Source organism: Pseudorasbora parva, chromosome 14 (assembly GCF_024679245.1).
Source record: "Pseudorasbora parva isolate DD20220531a chromosome 14, ASM2467924v1, whole genome shotgun sequence".
Lineage (NCBI taxonomy): Eukaryota > Metazoa > Chordata > Actinopteri > Cypriniformes > Gobionidae > Pseudorasbora > Pseudorasbora parva.
In genome coordinates, this window is record NC_090185.1 from 41,662,962 (window position 1) to 41,680,569 (window position 17,608).

Sequence of the window (17,608 nt, forward strand, 5' to 3'; positions counted from 1 at the left end):
TTCCAACAGAATAATAATGCAGTGTAGATAACAACTGAATTTAAAGCATTGTTTCTTCTTATTGCCCTCTGAAGATGTGAAGCCTGATGTTGAAGGGCCAGACTGGAGAGGGCCTGATGTTGGAGGCCTGGACTTTGAAGGCAAAGGCCTGGTTGATGCACATGAATCCATTTCTCCAAGGATCCTTCCATTGCACCAGGCCCCAGGATGGCCAAAACTGTGTCTTCCTCCGTAGGGACAGGAGGAACTGAACTGATACCCCATCAGTCTTATTTGCTTCCCTCTTTCAAGCCACAGCCCTCTGTTTTGTCACACTTGCAAAGTCCTTCCACTTTTTCCTGACTTTGTCTGGGCTTTGTCCATATCCATAGCTAGCGTTGTTTATTTTTTAAGTGATTTCTGCCCAGATTTTTATTTTTGTCAGCATTTGAAATGCTATTTTTCAGCTTTGAAAATAGCTGGACTTTACTATATTCCACAGCCTTCTCGAAAAGAACTGCAATTTTAAGCATTTTAAATTTTAAAGGGTTTTCGTGTCATTTTCATGAACACGTCAGAATGGCAAGAAGACAAAAATGGGAAAGATTGAGCAAAATAAGCAATCCACAACTGTACATCACAGTTTTTCAAAACCCATCTTTTTTCAATTGTGGTTAAGTAGCCTATCAATATTACATAAGAAATAGTATTTATCTGAAATTGTGAAATTATTGACATTGGGATCAGAAAAGAGCACATTTTTAACTCTGTGTGTGTATAATGTATTGCAGAACAAACAAATCATTCGTTATTACTCGACTCCTATGTAACGACATTTAAAAAGCGTAATTCGAGTCGAAGAAAAGAGAAAATAAAACCAAATTACTGTAGGTGGCGGTGTGTGCTCATGTCTCCAGTCAGCCATTAGATCGAAGAAGAAGAAGAACGACGGCTCATACCAATGCAGTTTGAACTATGGATCTGCGACACAGGTACCATGGTTTCGGGAAACAGTCGTGACTAGGGCGTTCTTTTTCACAAAGATGCATCGTACTATGGTGGTTAATCTGCGAGCTACGTCATTGTACGGGAAACGCACCCCAGGTCCTTTTCATTCTCTCCAATGGTTTTAATATGTTTATCAAAGGGGTGTCTCAATTGAAGGTATCTGAAAAAATCTTCTTTCCCTATATTGTATGTATCCAAATCGTCAGTGGAGGATATTATACAGTGCGAAGTGATACCTGAATTAGTCCAGTGTTTGAATCTACCGTTCAGTCCAGTTGGTCCGAATTCTGTATCATATTTCACCCTACATAATATTCATACATTTCTTTCAAATTCCTTATTTTTAAGTAGCTTGTGCCAGATGTTAAGAGGGGCTGCCATCAAATTACTTAAATTTTCAGATGCTTTTTCAGGAGAGATTTTTCACCCAGTATAGATTGGAGAGGTATGCTTATTTGACTTTGCTCCTTCCATTTTGCATCACACACAGGGTCCAGACCAGAGAACGTAACTGTGCTGCTCTATAATAATCCTCCAAGCACAGTAGAGCCACACCACCTTTGTCCTTGGGGAGTTGTAATGTTTGAAATCTAATCCTTGTTTTTGTTTTCCCCAAATAAAACATGATATAGTACTATTCCAATCACTGAATTGCTTGGGAGGCACTTCAACAAGCAAGGATTATAAAAAAGAAAAAGCAGCCTGGGTAGTATATTAATCTTTATAGCATCTATTCTGTTATACATATTCATTGGTAATAATGACCAAAGGTTTAAGTCTGCTTTAATATCAGCTGTTATAGGAATGTGATTGTGGTCATAAATGGCCGAGGCCTCTTTAGGTATTTGTACCCCTAAATATTTAATTGTATTACTTTTCCATTTAAACTGACCGTTTTATAAATATTTTCTTGTGGTCCGTAGTTGAAAGTAAGTGTTTGAGTTTTATGCAGGTTTAGTTTATAGCCAAATTCTTTAAGAAGAGATAATAATTTAGGCAAACTTGCATTGGGACTGGTAAGTGTCACGAGTATGTCATCCGCATATGCACATATCTTATGTTGTGTGTCTCCTATTTCTACCCATGTTATATCGCTGTCTTGTCTAATTGGCTGTGCCAGAGGCTCTATGAAGAGTGTGGCTGAGGAGACATCCCTGTCGACATCCCCTTTCAAGGGATATTGTTTTGGATAAGCCCCCATTTATTTTAATTCTAGCTGTAGGAGAGGAGTATATGGAGTTCAAACATCTAATTATCTGGTCATTAAATCCAAAGCTGCTAAGGACCAAATATAGGTATTCCCATCTGACAGAGTCAAAACTTATAACTACAGACTCCAAATTAACTTTATTTAAACAGCGCTTTTTACAATACATATTGTTTCAAAGCAGTTTTACAGTTATAACAGGAAAAAAAATGCGACAAAATTAGTTTTAGTTGTATTGCCACTCTAAAGAAAATATTGATATCATCATCCAGCTCAGTTTAATTCTCATACAATGGTGTCTATGCAGGCAGATCAGTAATATATACAGGTATTTGCCTCCCTCATCCTCCTAATATACAAAACATCTGGACCCTTCTGTCACATGAATCAGACACTGATGCACCTCAAGGTTCAGTATTTGGCCCTCTCATCTTCTTAATGTCCACAACATATTGGAGAAGACCCTTCTGTCACATGAACCAAACCAACAGGTTCTCACTCCCAACTCATCACATATTGACGCTTGGTCAGAACCCTTTGGCGTCACTTTTTAACGCATGGGGTACCCCTTTAGCATCATTTTTCAATGAGCAGGGTGCTCTATTCATGTCAATTGTTTGCCCAATGTTTCAGATCAAGATGGATTTAATTATTTGCATTTGTTAAAGTAGACATGAGTTTATTAATATTTATATCATATAACAGACAAATATAGGTTCAGGGATTGGATGGAGCTAGGTTATGTTCAAACGTGTCTAACCAGCGTAAATAAAAATATACTCCAACATTTCATAATGGCAAAATCATGACCCAATATATAATTTCATTATGATGATATACCCAACGGGTCTGTGTATGACGCCAAAGGTTTCTCACTGAAATGAATGGAGCACTCTATTTGTCGAAAAATGACACTAAAGGGGTACTGGGTTTAGCTGTATGGTAAAATGTGACGCAGAAGGGTCATGACCAAGAGTCAATATGTGACGAGCTGGGAGTGAGAATGTGTTGATCAAACACTGATGCACCTCAAGGTTCAGTATTCGCCCCCTCGCATCTTCTTAATATAGACAACATCTACGTCCATATTTTACTAACACTACTGACAACTCACAGTTCTACTGCTTGCTGTAACTTTTTTTAGCTGTGACTAAAGTGATGAGTATGAATTTTCAGAGAATAAAATATGTCCATGTTCCGATATATTATGGTAATGATTGTAATCTGTTTCTGCTGCTGCTTATGTATAATGCACCCTTCAACGCAGAATGAATTACAATGGTAAGAAAAAAAAAATATCTTCTTAGTAAATGCCTTTAAAGTCATGGCTCAACTGAAATGACAATAAATGAGAAGTCAGTGGTGGTACAATTTTAAAAAACTACAATTCATTATTGTAATACAGTTCGTATATGGGAAGGAAGAAGGCGGGAACCGGCGAACATTCAACAAACTTTTTCATTTCAAAATAAATAAACATAACGAAAGTAAACCGCAGGCAGCCCCTCATGGACGACTGCCCACACACACACACACACATAATAAAACGCGGGCAGCCCCTCATGGACGACTGCCCGCACACACACACACACATAATAAAACGCGGGCAGCCCCTCATGGACGACTGCCCACACACACACACACACATAATAAAACGCGGGCAGCCCCTCATGGACGACTGCCCACACACACACACACACATAATAAAACGCGGGCAGCCCCTCATGGACGACTGCCCACACACACACACACACATAATAAAACGCGGGCAGCCCCTCATGGACGACTGCCCGCACACACACAACAGAACATCCAGGCCTGGTCCTCTCTCGTCTTCCGCTGCCTTCGCTCCTCATTTTATGCTCCCATCACTCGGCCGCGAGACGAGACCGGTGTGTCGCGCAGCTGGCACTCATTAGCACTCGTCACCTGCCCGCTCTCGCGGTCCCTCGCCCCGCTGCTTGCCACAATTATAATCTAACAGATTATTTTATTTCATTAGCTGAGACCCTGATGGAGACTGACAGGTGATCATTTCTCCTGGATCTACTCAGTTTTTACATAACCATGTGTTCAATATATGTGCATGTCTGCATATGCAGCTGTTTTATCACCACAAAATAATAAGAAAAGAGTTCTATTAATTTTAAGCTTAAAGAATATCTATTTAGAGTGTAGGGTCAGGTCAGTTCATGAGGTGTTTCTGCTTGGGTTGCTTTAGTGTCTGATATTAATTAGCAGTCAATTAGACATTGATTTGTAGGGAAGCTGCTTTGAACACTTCATGCATATGAAGATGTCACATCCACACCTTGCATTTTTCACATACTGTACACCTCCAAAGTCATTGGTTTCTATAACAACGTGCATATCTGTTTCTAATTATCTAAATACTCGGACGACAAATACTGTGCTACACTTTAGGTTTGATCCCTCAAGGCTTTGAGCATGAGAAATTACCTCAGAGACCACAGCAATTACAGGAAACATGATATGAAGGTTCTTGAAAATCGGCTATCTTTGCTTAAGATGGGATATATTGGGTTTGATTCCCAGGGAATTCATAAACTCATAACATTTACACTACTATAAAGCAATATTAGTGCACCAAAAATGAGTGTTTCCAGCGCTCCTGCAATCATATGCATATGAATGGAATACAATACATTTTATTGCAATACAATACAAACTTTTGCTAATCTGCATGGACAAATATATATTATTGTTTTTATTTCCTTTAGCCATCGATCCTTGATGCTTTATAAAATCTTTAATGGGTTCACTGCTAATGCAGTCACATTGTTTGAGTTGAAAAAGAAAGTTATTTCAGCGTTCTGTCAGAATCTATGAATTTCATGTCTTTGGCACTAGAGGAGGATGGCAGCACTCAACATCCTGTCATTTCAATGGACATGTTTCAGAGACATGGGCGGAGGGCAAGGTCAACTCTGCCTCAAATCTTGTGAAAACCACCAAGGCAAAGCAGTGAACTATTATATGAATGTGTAGTGCCAAATATGAAATTATAGTTCAGGAGATTTCAAAGTCCTTCGATTATAGCAAATGCTTGACTTCTCTAAATGTATAACAGAGGCTATTATGGGCACTTTTAGATTCTCACTCCTTTGTATTATCTCCAAGTGAGAGGGCAGAGAACCTGTAATTGAGCCAGCAAGGAACCGTTCACACAGAACATGTATTTGTATTTCACTGTGCTGAATTTTTATTTTATTTTATTTTTTTATGGCTAGACGAGACCGTGTTTGACCGTTGTGCTCAGGTCTCGAATCAGTTTCACATTTTAAACATAAGTTAATAGTATCTTTTACCTATAAATCTCTACACTGTAAAACAAAAAATGTCTCCAATTGAACATTTTCAAGTGACTGATCACATCTAAATTTTTCAGCTGGCCGAATTGAAATTCTGTGAATTGATGCTATTTAATAACAGAAATTCAATTTGGCCAACTGAAATTTTTTTTATGTGATCAGTCACTTGAAAATGTTCAATTGGAGACCTGATTTATGTATTTTTTTCAGTGTATACTTCATGAGTTTTTTCATTCCAGTGCCTTTCATCTCGTGTGTTAATCACACAAACCAAACGAGTGTGTTCTGAGTGATTGTGGTGCTTGTAGGGAATATTTTATTATAAAAAGTATGATATTTTCCACCCATCTAGTCATGTATTGACCAATTTCAAATAATTTTCTTATTATATAAAAATAGATAATGACAATAGATAATGTTAGGGCCCATTTACACAGAGGGATTTTACCTTTAAACCTTAAATGCATGAATCATTATTATGAATGAATGTTTCACTAATCAAAATTGCATATTTAGGTCTGTAGCAACCCGGCTCTATATCTAATACAGATGAATCTCTAACTGCCGCAGTCATGTAAAACTCTCCTGATATTAGAGTAAAAATGATAGAAGAATAAAATAAAGCATATTTCGTTCCCTTTTGGAGCTCGGAAGGGTTCAGTTTGAGCAGATGTTTTATACCATCATCACTGTCCTGTCAGAGCTCATTTCCCAGTACACTCAGCATCTGCCTCTTATTCACCATCTCAAATATATTCTCAAACATAAACATCTTTAAAATTCTTTACCAGATTCACCATTAAGTCAACTGTGAAACTAATATTTGCTTTGTGTTCAGTTCTCGCTGTCCAGTAAATCAGAGTTTTTGCTGGTGATTCTTCCTATTCTTTTGTTTTCTGCCTGCAGTAACTGTGAGTGAAACGTTACTTCATTATTTTGTATCAGACAACAAATGCGATTTGAGATGCATTTAGCCTATTTAAAAGAAAAACTTATTTTAACTCGAGCACTGCATGTTTAGAATTCTGCCATGCGTCCAAGATACAAGTGCAATGGTCAAACGTCCATCGTAAGCTTTTTTTTTTTTTTTTTACTACAGAAAAAGAAGTGCAGAGGAATACAAAAAAAAAAAAACGTGTTCCATTACAAGGCCATTCACACTGAATGCATTTTATTTGCATTTTAAAAGCACAAAAGCAGTGCAGTTGAATGCAAAAACATGTTCTGTAGGGGCCATCCGGACAGAATGTGTTTTAACCCTTAAATACATGCATTTATTCATTAATAGGGTCTTTACCGACTGGTATCTATATCTAACACGGACGGATCTCTAACTGCCACAACAGTATACAACTCTCCTGATATTTTAATAACAATTACACACAAAAAAATTACCTTTAAAAATGAATGATTGGGTTGGTAGTGAATGGTTTTCAGGGGCCGATAACGACCAGGGTTAGGAAGGGTTAATAATGTGTATGTGTTTTTTTTTTTTTTTTTTTTTTTCATTAATGCATTTGGGCAGTGGGATGTAAAAACAGGCCCTCAGACTGCATGACTTTCAGTAATTGTATATGACATGATAATTGTGCATGATATGATAATTGTGCATGACTTTCATAATATGGGCTGAAAATACCTTCTTTTATGTTCTGCAGAACAAAAGAAAGAAACAAGTTTGGATCGACATGAGGGTGAGTTTTTTTTTTTTTTTTTTTAACTATCCCTTTAAGTGCAAACTTTGTTTTACAATTGATTTGAATAAGCTTGGCTGGATCAGATGATCAGAAATAATTAGGAAGAAGCAAAGTTCCATCACATTTTTCTTTCTGAATTTCCTAAATGCCTTTGAAACGGATAAGATCACAGACAGACAAGAATGAAACAATGGCAGACGCTCATTATCTTTTGAGACTAAACATCATCAGGGAAACCAGAGGTACGCTTCATTGTGAAGAGGGATCTTAATCTAATTAGCTCGCTAAATTCAGTTTAGTAATCCAGCTCAATTGAACAGAAATCTGCTGATGGTACAACACCATACATTAAATTAGATTCTCAATACTGTGTTTGAGTACTGATATAAATGTGGGCAGACTGAAAGATGAAATGAGACCAAAAATGCTCAATGCTTGTATAGGGTTAAAAAAGACTTGAGATGACACAGAATAAGGGGCAAAGAGAGAGAGAGAGAGAGAGAGAGAGAGAGAGAGAGAGAGAGAGAGAGAGAGAGAGAGAGAGAGAGAGAGAGAGAGAGAGAGAGAGAGAGAGAGAATATGTGTGTTTCTCTGTATAACCAAGGACACTCCCATAGTCTTTAAAACTCGAAGAGAGGTTGACCTAAAGCAGTGGGCTTCTGAACCGTCAGTTTTCATTTCAACTGTCAGCTGGTGTTTGCATTGACAAAGGTAAGCTTTTTGTTAATGTTGATGTTGGTGTATTCAGTGTTTGTGAGTTTCTATTCATATACGCTTTTATTATCATCCCTCTATAGGCGTCTTGTCAGAGACTGGAGGCACAATGAACATTGATTTGAGAAGTCTCCTCTTTAATTCCTCTTAATTTAATTATCCAGGGAATAAGTGTGGAAATTAGGTTTCAGACTCAACCAAATGAATTCATAGGGAAAAATAAGTCAAATAAGGGCTTTTACAATATCTGACACACTTGTTGATGCTTTTTTAAAAATGATTATGCAGAATTAGTGTTTGATTCATGCAAGCACTTGGCTGTCAATGGGAATATTTTGGAAATAATTGTTTAACTCATACATGTTGCAAAAGAGCAGTTCATTTTATTGACTGTGCATTTGTAGTGCGTTTTTTAAACTGTATAAAAGGTCATTTATGTGTACTTAAAGACACACCTAAGTCCTCATTTTTAAAAACGTTTTCTTTAAAATGATGTAATTACATTAAAATCACTATATTTGAAATCAAATAATCTTTTGTTAAGATTATTATATTTTAAGTATACTAAATCACACCATCAGCATTATAAATGTGTAATTACATATACATTCAAATACATTACGTACTAGTTTCCTTAGAAATGGCATTAAAGGGTTTGTCAGTACATTCAGCAGCAACATTAACCATATTTCAAGAACTGTAAGTAACTGAAACTATAAATAAAAATATGTACTTAAAGGATTAGTTCACAATGAAGGGCTTCAGAGGCTCTGACCAGACCCAGATGAGGAATAGGGTCTTATCTAGACAAACCATTGGACATTTTAAATTAAAACATTTTTAAAAAATAATATATTTTTAACATCGGAAATGTCACGATAGACATAGACGGAAGTACCTCCCCAAGTGAACATGTGAGGACTAATACAAATGTCCTTTACAAAAAAGAAAAACACTCCATCTCCAACTTCAAAATCGTCTGACATCAATGTTTTATCTTTTTTTTTTTTTTTGTAAAAGGATGTTTGTACTAGTCTTCGCACAAGCGCTTTGTAAACTGGGGGGCTGATTTGTCTACATCTAGTGTAACGTTTCCGACGTGATTACGCAATCCGGGCTGTGTCGAAGAGCAATGACCAATTTAGGTTAAAAGATGAGCAATGATGAGCAATTTAGGTTAAAAAGCATATACAATTATATTTATTTTTTTAAATAAGCAATGGTTTGTCTGGACCAGACCCTATTCCTCGTCTTGGATCGTGCAGAGCCTCTGAAGCTCTTCCTCTGAAACTGCATTGATTTGGACCTTCAACCATTAGTTCCAATTGAAGTCCATTATGTGGAGAAGAATACTGGAATGGTTACTCTTTAGAAACATAATTTATTTTTCACTGAAGAAAGAAAGACATGAACATCTTGGATGAGATGGTGGTGAGGAAATGAACAGGGAATTTTTTTATGTTGCCTTATCTTTAAAGTTCATCTAGCTGCATATAATATACGTTATAACTATGATACTTTTTCATTTAATTACAGTTGACATGGTTAAGTGTGCAAAAAACATTCCATTCAGTTTGTACTTACACATTCTCTTTTAAAGTATACTATTTCCATAATAAGTGCTTTTTTTAAAAAAGATAAGCTTTCCGTGAAATGTCATGCTTTCATCTTTGTATACCCGTCACATTGGAAGGAAAGAAGTATACAGCACTAATATAATCCTGCAAGCTGAAACTAAAGGTGTCTCATTCCTCCAACTCGCCCTCTTCTACTAATAGCAGAGCCGCTCAACCAAGAGCTCAGATCCCCCTGGGGAATCTGCAGTCCTTCTCAAATTCGAGTGATGTCCATACACCTGCAGCTGTTGCACCATTTCCTCCAATTCCACCTTCCCATTGGGGGCTTCACAGCCGTATTAGAGTTCACAGTGGGATATAGCTTCCTTTTACCTTCTTCCTTTCTTTTTTTTTATTTGTTTCGCCCCATTACTTCCAGTTCCACTTCTACAGTTTCAATAAAGGGATTATATATTTTGGCTATCTATTTTTATTTCCTTGTTTTATGCCTTGTTTATAAAATCAAATTGTTAATGAAAACAAAGTTAGAAAATACAGCTCTCCTGATTTGTAAATACAAATAATTATTTGCATAATTTTTTTTAAACCTTTTGTTGAAAGTTTAAGATCTAGCTAAACTTTTTACATAATTACAATAAATCATAATTATTTCACTTTCTAGCCAGAAAAGATGCATCTTTGAAAACAATAGACTATGACAAACTCTTTTCAGTGTATTACGATTTTGGACAAATGCCTCAAATTACGTTGAAATGCCGCAACTCTGTTTTGGTTTCCTTTTCCTGAGTTCTGTTTGCTAGTTAGATTCTATGGTTTCTGATAGGACTACTTTAAACTCTTGTTCATTTAATCTCCTTGTTATTTCTGTTTATTCATATCCTAAGTGTACATTTACACGACAGTGATGTACTAAAAACTTTTTTCCGCTTACAGATGACAAAGACTGTCAAAACGATCCCTGTTTAAAATGTGTAAATCCATGAAAATGACTATAATCTCTGTATTACTCGTGTCAGGCCAGTAGATGACGATGCTACTGTAAAGAAACACTATGCTCCTATAAACTGAACACATGATACACATGACATCAACACTTTCATAGATTCACATTTTTGTTTTTTACAGAGACGATAACGGTATCTTTTTCAAAAACTTTTTGGAAAAGACCTCAAAATAGCCCACAAAATAGCATTATCATATAAATGAACACTCAAAAAGTTTTTAGTTGAAAAAATCGTTGTGTAAAGTTAGTTACACTTTGTTCCGTGTTGTTTCAGTTTACATGGTTGTGTTATATATCTGAAGATACAGTGCCTTGCGAAAGTATTCGCCCCCCTTGAACTTTGCAACCTTTTGCCACATTTCAGGCTTCAAACATTAAGATATAAAACTGTATTTTTTTGTGAAGAATCAACAAGTAGGACACAATCAGGAATTGGAATGAAATTTATTGGATATTTCAAACTTTTTTAACAAATCAAAAACTTAAAAATTGGGCGTGCAAAATTATTCGGCCCCTTTACTTTCAGTGCAGCAAACTCTCTCCAGAAATTCAGTGAGGATCTCTGAATGACCCAATGTTGACCTAAATGACTAATGATGATAAAGAGAATCCACCTGTGTGTAATCCAGTCTCCGTATAAATGCACCCGCACTGTGATAGCCTCAGAGGTCCGTTTAAAGCGCAGAGAGCATCATGAAGAACAAGGAACACCCCAGGCAGGTCCGAGATACTGTTGTGGAGAAGTTTAAAGCCAGATTTGGATACAAAAAGATTTCCCAAGGAGCACTGTGCAAGCAATAATATTGAAATGGAAGGAGTATCGACCCACTGCAAATCTACCAAGACCTGGCCGTCCCTCTAAACTTTCAGCTCATACAAGGAGAAGACTGATCAGAGATGCAACCAAGAGGCCCATGATCACTCTGGAGGAACTGCAGAGATCTACAGCTGAGGTGGGAGACTCTGTCCATAGGACAACAATCAGTCGTATACTGCACAAATCTGGCCTTCTGGAAGAGTGGCAAGAAGAAAAAAGTGTCATTTAAAGTTTGCCACAAGCCCCCTGGGAGACACAACAAAGATGTGGAAGAAGGTGCTCTGGTCAGAAGAAACCAAAATTGAACTTTTTGGCAACAATGCAAAACGTTATGTTTGGCGTAAAAGCAACACAACTCATCACCCTGAACACACACCATCCCCACTGTCAAACATGGTGGCGGCAGCATCATGGTGTGGGCCTGCTTTTCTTCAGCAGGGATAGGGAAGATGGTTAAAATTGATGGGAAGATGGATGGAGCCAAATACAGGACCATTCTGGAAGAAAACCTGATGGAGTCTTAGACTGGGACGGAGATTTGTCTTCCAACAAGAGAATGATCCAAAACATAAAGCAAAATCTACAATGGAATGGTTAAAAAATAAACATATTCAGGTGTTAGAATGGCCAAGTCAAAGTCCAGACCTGATTCCAATCGAGAATCTGTGGAAAGAACTGAAAACTGCTGTTCACAAACACTCTCCATCCAACCTCACTGAGCTCGAGCTGTTCTGCAGGAGGAATGGGCAAACATTTCAGTCTCTCGACTTTCAGTCTCTAGAGACAGACCCCAAGCGACTTACAGCTGTAATCGCAGCAAAAGGTGCCGCGACCAAGTATTAACTTAAGGGGGCCGGATAATTTTGCACGCCCAATTTTTCAGTTTTTGATTTGTTAAAAAAGTTTGAAATATCCAATACATTTCGTTCCACTTCATGATTGTGTCCCACTTGTTGTTGATTCTTCACAAAAATTACAGTTTTATATCTTTATGTTTGAAGCCTGAAATGTGGCAAAGGTTGTAAAGTTCAAGGGGGCCGAATACTTTCGCAGGGCACTGTACTAATACAATCAATTACAAGTCATTCCAACTTAAATTACATTTATCTGACTTAAAAAATGAGTATAACTTGTATGACATTTTGATTTTGTGGTCATAACTTATTGATCATAATCTTTTATATACATTGTATGGATTTACATTGTTAATTTTTTTTAAGACTGTGTTTGTTAATTTCGGCTGCACTTCTTTCAAGACTGTTACAAATCATATTCTCCTCTTTTCTTTTCAAATGCATTTGTTTTAAAAACTGTGGGCAAATTGCAGCCTTTAAAAAATTGCCTGCTTGTATGAGTTTTGCATTGCTTTTGAAAGACACATGAACCCTGATCAAATTCACCTCCGGGGGTCAGTTCTGCCATGGGCCTAGCCATTTGCTTTGAGTATAAATCAACGTCCCTTTGTTTATATGAGAATAAAAAAATAATTTAAGTTTTAATAAAAAATAAATCCCCCACAGTCCCTTGTTATCTTTCCCTTCAGCATCATGCTCAACTGCAGAGCTTCTCAATCTTTCCATTTGCCAAGATCATCAAGCAAATCTGTTTCTCATCTGACATCTAGGTCCAGAATGATCGGCAAACCCAATTGTTCCTCACCGGATTCCTCAAGATGTGTGCAGGATCTGCTGTGCAACACCAGTGTTGTGTTGAACCTCAGTGAGGTGGAGATGGAAGAGTTCTGCCTCAACCAAGACGAATATCTGGAGAAATATCTGGGACCCAGACGTTCCCCGGTGTTTCTGCCTGTTTGCATCACCTACCTGATCATCTTCTTGGTGGGAGCGGTGGGAAACATTCTGACATGTGTTGTGATTGCTCGCAACAAGGTCATGAGGACGCCCACCAACTTCTACCTGTTCAGTCTGGCAGCGTCGGACCTGCTGGTGCTTCTCCTTGGAATGCCTTTGGAGCTCTATGAAATGTGGAGTAACTATCCGTTCCTGCTGGGCAAGGGTGGCTGCTACTTCAAGACCTTCCTCTTCGAGACCGTGTGCTTCGCATCCATCCTCAATGTCACAGCACTGAGCGTGGAGCGCTACATAGCCGTGGTCCATCCGCTCAGGGCCAAATATGTAGTGACGCGCACTCACGCCAAGCGGGTGATCTTGAGCGTGTGGAGCATATCTGTGCTGTGCGCCATTCCCAACACCAGCCTCCATGGCATCTTCACCCTCCCTCTTCCCAAAGGGAAAGGATCTGGAGCCATGCTCACGTCTGCCACCTGCATGCTCATCAAGCCCCGCTGGATGTACAACCTGATCATCCAGATCACCACTCTGCTGTTTTTCCTCCTGCCTATGCTGACCATCAGTGTGCTGTATTTGCTCATCGGCATGCAGCTCAAGCGAGAGAAGATGCTGCAGGTCCTGGAGGCAAAATCCAGTCTGGGACAGGAACGCTCATCTAATGTGCGCAGTCAGCAGCAGAAAACACGTCGCCAGCAGGTCACTAAAATGCTGTGTGAGTAGGCCAGCTGGCTGTTTTGAATCATATTACACTGATATGATATGATTTATACAGTCAAACCAAAATGCATTCAGACACCTTCAACATTTTATCACATTATCACAGTTTATTTGCTATAGTTTAGAAAATTGTAATAAAATATGACAAAAACTCATCTTGATAATCAGTGTTGTGGAAGTTACTTCCAAACTGTAATATATTTTAGATTACTTATTACTGCTTTTTAAAAGTAATTATTTAGATTACAATATTACTGTCTCAGAATTGTAATGCGTTACATTACTCCTGTATTACTTTTGAGTTACTTTCACCAAAATAACTACAGAGCTACCAGAGAGTGTTTTACATCCAGTAGAAGGCGATGTGATTAAGCATAATGACTGTGGGCTATCCAGGCTAACAATAGAGAATTGGCAAAGTGAATGCTCAAGACAATGCAAGATGACGATCCAGTTCTGTTTAAAGTATTGTAGAGGCAAAGTGATTATCTGGGAATAGCTTAGGTCTGTTTATAGACACAACAGAACTGTGTAAACTCTAAGTTATGACAATATGCGCATTTGTTCTTTTCTTATTGTTGCGACATCAATAGTTATTTCGGTTTTAGACAAAGGTTGCATTTGACTTGCGTTCTTGTCCTTATCTGTGATAAACTCTATGCGCATCCATCTCGCGAATGTACAGTAAGGATGTGACGGTGGGGACATTTTCCCACCGGTTAATCAAAGTGTGATGACATCACCGGTATCTGGGCTTTTAAATCACTAATTCTATCTAACCGAAAGGAACATGCGCACTGCCGCTCAGGCATTAATAACGGGAGCGGATGCAAAGCGAGTGCTTTCAATGAATTCCTATGAAAGTTAATCTTACATATGAACTGAAAACGCGCCAGTGAGCGCACACCGTGAATGACAGCTCGTCAGTAAATGCGCGCTCTGTGCGGCAAAGCAGATAGTTTCGGTTTAACGCAAGCGTTACTGAAAATGTACCGAGTAAAATATTACTGAAAATTAATTAGTAATGCCTTACACTACTGCGTTACAGCAAAAAGTAATAAGTTACTGCAATGTATTACTTTTGTAATGCGTTACTCCCAACACTGGTGATAATGTCAGATAGCTTTGATAGAAAGTTATGTAATGGATTACAATCAACCAATCAGCTGTTAAATTTAAGGACACAATTATATAAATTGTTGTGTTCTGTTCTTGGGTGTAATAATGACCACAGAAGTCATTCTGATGTTCCTAAATCCGAACATTTAATTCAGCTGCTCCTGAATAAAGATCTATACCAGCTCTTCGTGTTTATGCTGCCCCTCCACAAGAAGTTGAAACGCTTCACGATGAATGCAGCTAAAGTTTACAGGGTAACGTTAAATTACGGCATGCTTTCTATGTAGGATGTTCCCAATATAATTCATAATCCCACGTTTATAATGAACAACACATTATGGTTATTGAGTTTATAACAGTGTCTGTTACTGTCTAAAAATAAATTGTGTTGTAACAGTTATTACAATACATATATAACATTACGCATCACTGACAAACCGACATTAACAGAAAAAAAGTTTTTATTGGCATTAGGTGTAACCTCAATCTGTCAATGAACTAACATAAACATCAGTAAACACATAGCATTCGCGCTAACATTACCCTGCCAGTACATAAAGACAGATCAAAGTGGCATTACGTTAACCAACCATTCAGAAACGTCCTGTTTAGCCTTAAATGTCGAATTTCGTTGGAGCTGTCATCTTGTCCCGGTCCGACTCTGGTTCAAATTGATAGAGTTGATCTTTTTTACGGTCTACTATCTGTCCTCAGAGACTTGTGTAGCTGTTCTTTCTTCATTTAAAGCCATATGCACTGAAATGGCTTGGTGAAAACAGAGCTTAGTATTTTCTTACAATACTACTGAGATTTTTTTATTAAAGTATATTACAAAGTTTCATTTAGACACTAAAGAATCATATTAACTTGTATAAAAATGGCATTATATAACACCTTTAAGAACTCCAAACCTGCACTATATTAAAAGTCTTTCAGAGCCATAAACTGACCTTAACTTAAATCACATAGAACAGAACAAATAAATAAAACTGATGATGCTGGAAATGTAGGCAAGCAGTGGAGTAACATTGTATTTGACATTCAATTTTGTTTAGGTGTGTGTGTGTGTGTGTATGTGTGTGTGTGTGTGTGTGATAATCAGCTTCCTTCAAGCACTCTTAGTCATATCTATTTTTGTCTGGTATTAACTTTTTATTAAATGTCATCATCACTCTTCAAATTGTGTGACAATTCGTAGCTTTTCCCCCTGATTTATCTTCCCCTATAATCAGTGATAGAGAAGTACATACAGTATGCTTCTAAGACTAAAACTAAGACTATTCAATTTTATATATATATATATATATATATATATATATATATATATATATATATATATATATATATATATATATATATATATATATATATATATATAACTTTCTGAAATAGAGACATGTTTAATGTTAATACACAATTGTATTATTGAAAATAAGCTGAAAAAGAAACTAATTGATTCAAATGACGCATCTATGTTTCAGCAACTGGTGTAATATTTACAAATTGTGTTGCATTCATAGGAAATTTGACTTATTATTTTGAGTTAAATACAGTTTAGATCCAGATGTTATATGTAACACTGTATTTTCTCCTCAGTTGTACTAGTGGTCATGTTTGGCATCTGTTGGGCTCCGTTCCACACAGATCGACTCATGTGGAGTTTCATGGACCAGAAGAACAGTGAACACATGAAGATTTTCCAGATCTACGAGTATGTCCATGTCATCTCTGGGGTCTTCTTCTATCTGAGCTCAGCCATTAATCCAATTCTCTATAACCTCATGTCCACCCGCTTCAGGGAGATGTTTAAAGAGGTGATGTGCCACCACAAATGGCATCCTGCCCCAAGGAAACGCTCTCTAAGCATGACGAGGGTTACTGTGCGTAGCACTGTGAGTGAAGTCCCACCCTGCAATGGCATAATTTCTACCGAAAGAGAAGAGTTTGATATGGATGAATGCCAGGAAAATAATAAATCTAACTTTTCCTAAGAAACTAACTTTAACTTGTCATTTTGTGCTATATTGTCAGTGCTTTAAGTTTGAATTAACACAAATTTAAACAAATCATACCTAGGTATACAAATGTTTAAGAAACACTGGGCAAAAATACATTTCAGTGACATCTGAACAAAACATAAAGAATCTGTGACTACCCTAAAGCCAGACCAGTGGAACGCTTTCTTTGCTGGATTACCAGCACATTAAGTATATATAAAATTATGCAGATTGGCTTGTTTTTATCTTCTGGAAATTCTCATTATACCGTCATTCAGGTCTTTTCACTGGCTACCAATTTCTAACTAACTAAAATTATTTTTAATAATTAAGACTGCTCTCAAAGGCCCAACCCCTTATTTTTTAAACTGTATTACATAATAGCTTGAATTAAAAATGTATTCCTCAAATTGGTGCCATATTTATTAACACTAGCCTACACTGTTAAAACAAAAATGTTTCCCTTCCAAAAGGGAACTTGCACTGCATCCTGAGATGCTATTGGGAAACGCCTCAGCATAGTATCTGAAACAACTGTAGAATCACGGCAATCGTATCGGCCGGCGACAGCCTATTGCATTACTATAAGCACAAACCAGGAAGTATATAAGGGGCACCTAGAAAACATGT

General features: G+C 37.4%; 1 protein-coding gene across 1 annotated transcript; it reads left to right on the top strand.

Moving 5' to 3' along the window:
- The first annotated feature begins 7,908 nt into the window (after positions 1–7,908).
- Positions 7,909–17,237, top strand: nmur1a (neuromedin U receptor 1a). The gene is made up of 3 exons (XM_067414933.1): positions 7,909–7,934; positions 12,959–13,857; positions 16,578–17,237. The coding sequence occupies exons 2-3, from the start codon at positions 12,966–12,968 to the stop codon at positions 16,970–16,972; spliced, it is 1,287 nt and encodes a 428-aa protein (XP_067271034.1). The 5' UTR covers positions 7,909–7,934; positions 12,959–12,965; the 3' UTR covers positions 16,973–17,237.
- The last annotated feature ends 371 nt before the right edge of the window (positions 17,238–17,608 follow it).